General features: G+C 43.4%; 1 protein-coding gene across 1 annotated transcript; it reads left to right on the top strand.

Annotated features, from left to right (window-relative positions):
• Positions 1–398: 398 nt before the first annotated feature.
• On the top strand, positions 399–1,496 carry LACBIDRAFT_335962 (uncharacterized protein; the record flags this gene model as incomplete). The annotated part of the gene is made up of 4 exons (XM_001890874.1): positions 399–617; positions 841–881; positions 929–1,259; positions 1,455–1,496. The coding sequence occupies 4 exons, from the start codon at positions 399–401 to the stop codon at positions 1,494–1,496; spliced, it is 633 nt and encodes a 210-aa protein (XP_001890909.1).
• Positions 1,497–1,583: the final 87 nt, after the last annotated feature.

Below are 1,583 nucleotides of genomic sequence, written 5' to 3' on the forward strand. Positions count from 1 at the left end.
TGAGGATCCCCATGGTTTCTGAGTGTTTGTCATCGGATGGGGAGCTCAATTACATCTTTACTGTGCGTATCATCTTTACTCTTTGTTTCTGGTAAACAGGGTTACACCAGACTTAGAATAGTTCTGGTAGACAAGGCAACACTGTACATAGCATACTTTATTTCTGGTAGATAGAGCATGTTGTGGACTCTTACTTAGCGGTTTCTGGTAGACTTTGCTTCGTCATACTTGTATTTCAGGTAAATATAAGTATTTGCTGGCCTTCTACTTTGTTTGCCGATAACAGGGCTAAGGCTGACTTATACTTGTTTTTTGGTATATGGAGTTTACTTGGGGTGCAAGCTAAGGTGGACTTATACTTCTTCAACATCTCTGTGTTCCCGCTCAATTCACAAATAATGGCCAACATCCATGACAATATGGGCCATCTGGCTTGGGTGGGTCTGGCTTTGGAGGAAGAGGACATGGTGGCCACCCTCAATATTGAGGATATGCTCATCCATATGACTTTAGTGGGTACTATGGACAAGGCCACAAAGGCTTGCCTGGTTATGGCCTTCAGAGGTTGGCACATGGGCCTTTGGAAAGTGGCGATGACTCAGACTGATTCTCAGAAGGTAATCCACAACATAGACAATACCCTGGTGAGGGCCATGGTTTCTGAGTGTTTGTCATCGGATGGGGAGCTCATTTACATATTTACTGCGTGTATCATCTTTACTCTGTGTTTCTGGTAAACAGGGTGATACCAGACTTAGATTAGTTCTGGTAGACAAGGCAACACTGTACATAGCATACTTTATTTCTGGTAGATAGAGCATGTTGTGGACTCTTACTTAGCGGTTTCTGGTAGACTTTGCTTCGTCATACTTGTATTTCAGGTAAATATAAGTATTTGCTGGCCTTCTACTTTGTTTGCCGATAACAGGGCTAAGGCTGACTTATACTTGTTTTTTGGTATATGGAGTTTACTTGGGGTGCAAGCTAAGGTGGACTTATACTTCTTCAACATCTCTGTGTTCCCGCTCAATTCACAAATAATGGCCAACATCCATGACAATATGGGCCATCTGGCTTGGGTGGGTCTGGCTTTGGAGGAAGAGGACATGGTGGCCACCCTCAATATTGAGGATATGCTCATCCATATGACTTTAGTGGGTACTATGGACAAGGCCACAAAGGCTTGCCTGGTTATGGCCTTCAGAGGTTGGCACATGGGCCTTTGGAAAGTGGCGATGACTCAGACTGATTCTCAGAAGGTAATCCACAACATAGACAATACCCTGGTGAGGGCCATGGTTTCTGAGTGTTTGTCATCGGATGGGGAGCTCATTTACATATTTACTGCGTGTATCATCTTTACTCTGTGTTTCTGGTAAACAGGGTGATACCAGACTTAGATTAGTTCTGGTAGACAAGGCAACACCATACATAGCATGCTTTATTCCTGGCAGATAGAGTATGTCGAGGACTCTAGACTTAGCAGTTTCTGGTAGACTTAGCTTTGTCATACTTGTATTTCAGGTAAATATAAGTAGTTGCTGGCCTTCTTCTTTGTTTGCAGAAAATGGGGCGATTCTGTT

Source organism: Laccaria bicolor, genomic scaffold (assembly GCF_000143565.1).
Source record: "Laccaria bicolor S238N-H82 LACBIscaffold_209 genomic scaffold, whole genome shotgun sequence".
NCBI classification, from domain to species: domain Eukaryota; kingdom Fungi; phylum Basidiomycota; class Agaricomycetes; order Agaricales; family Hydnangiaceae; genus Laccaria; species Laccaria bicolor.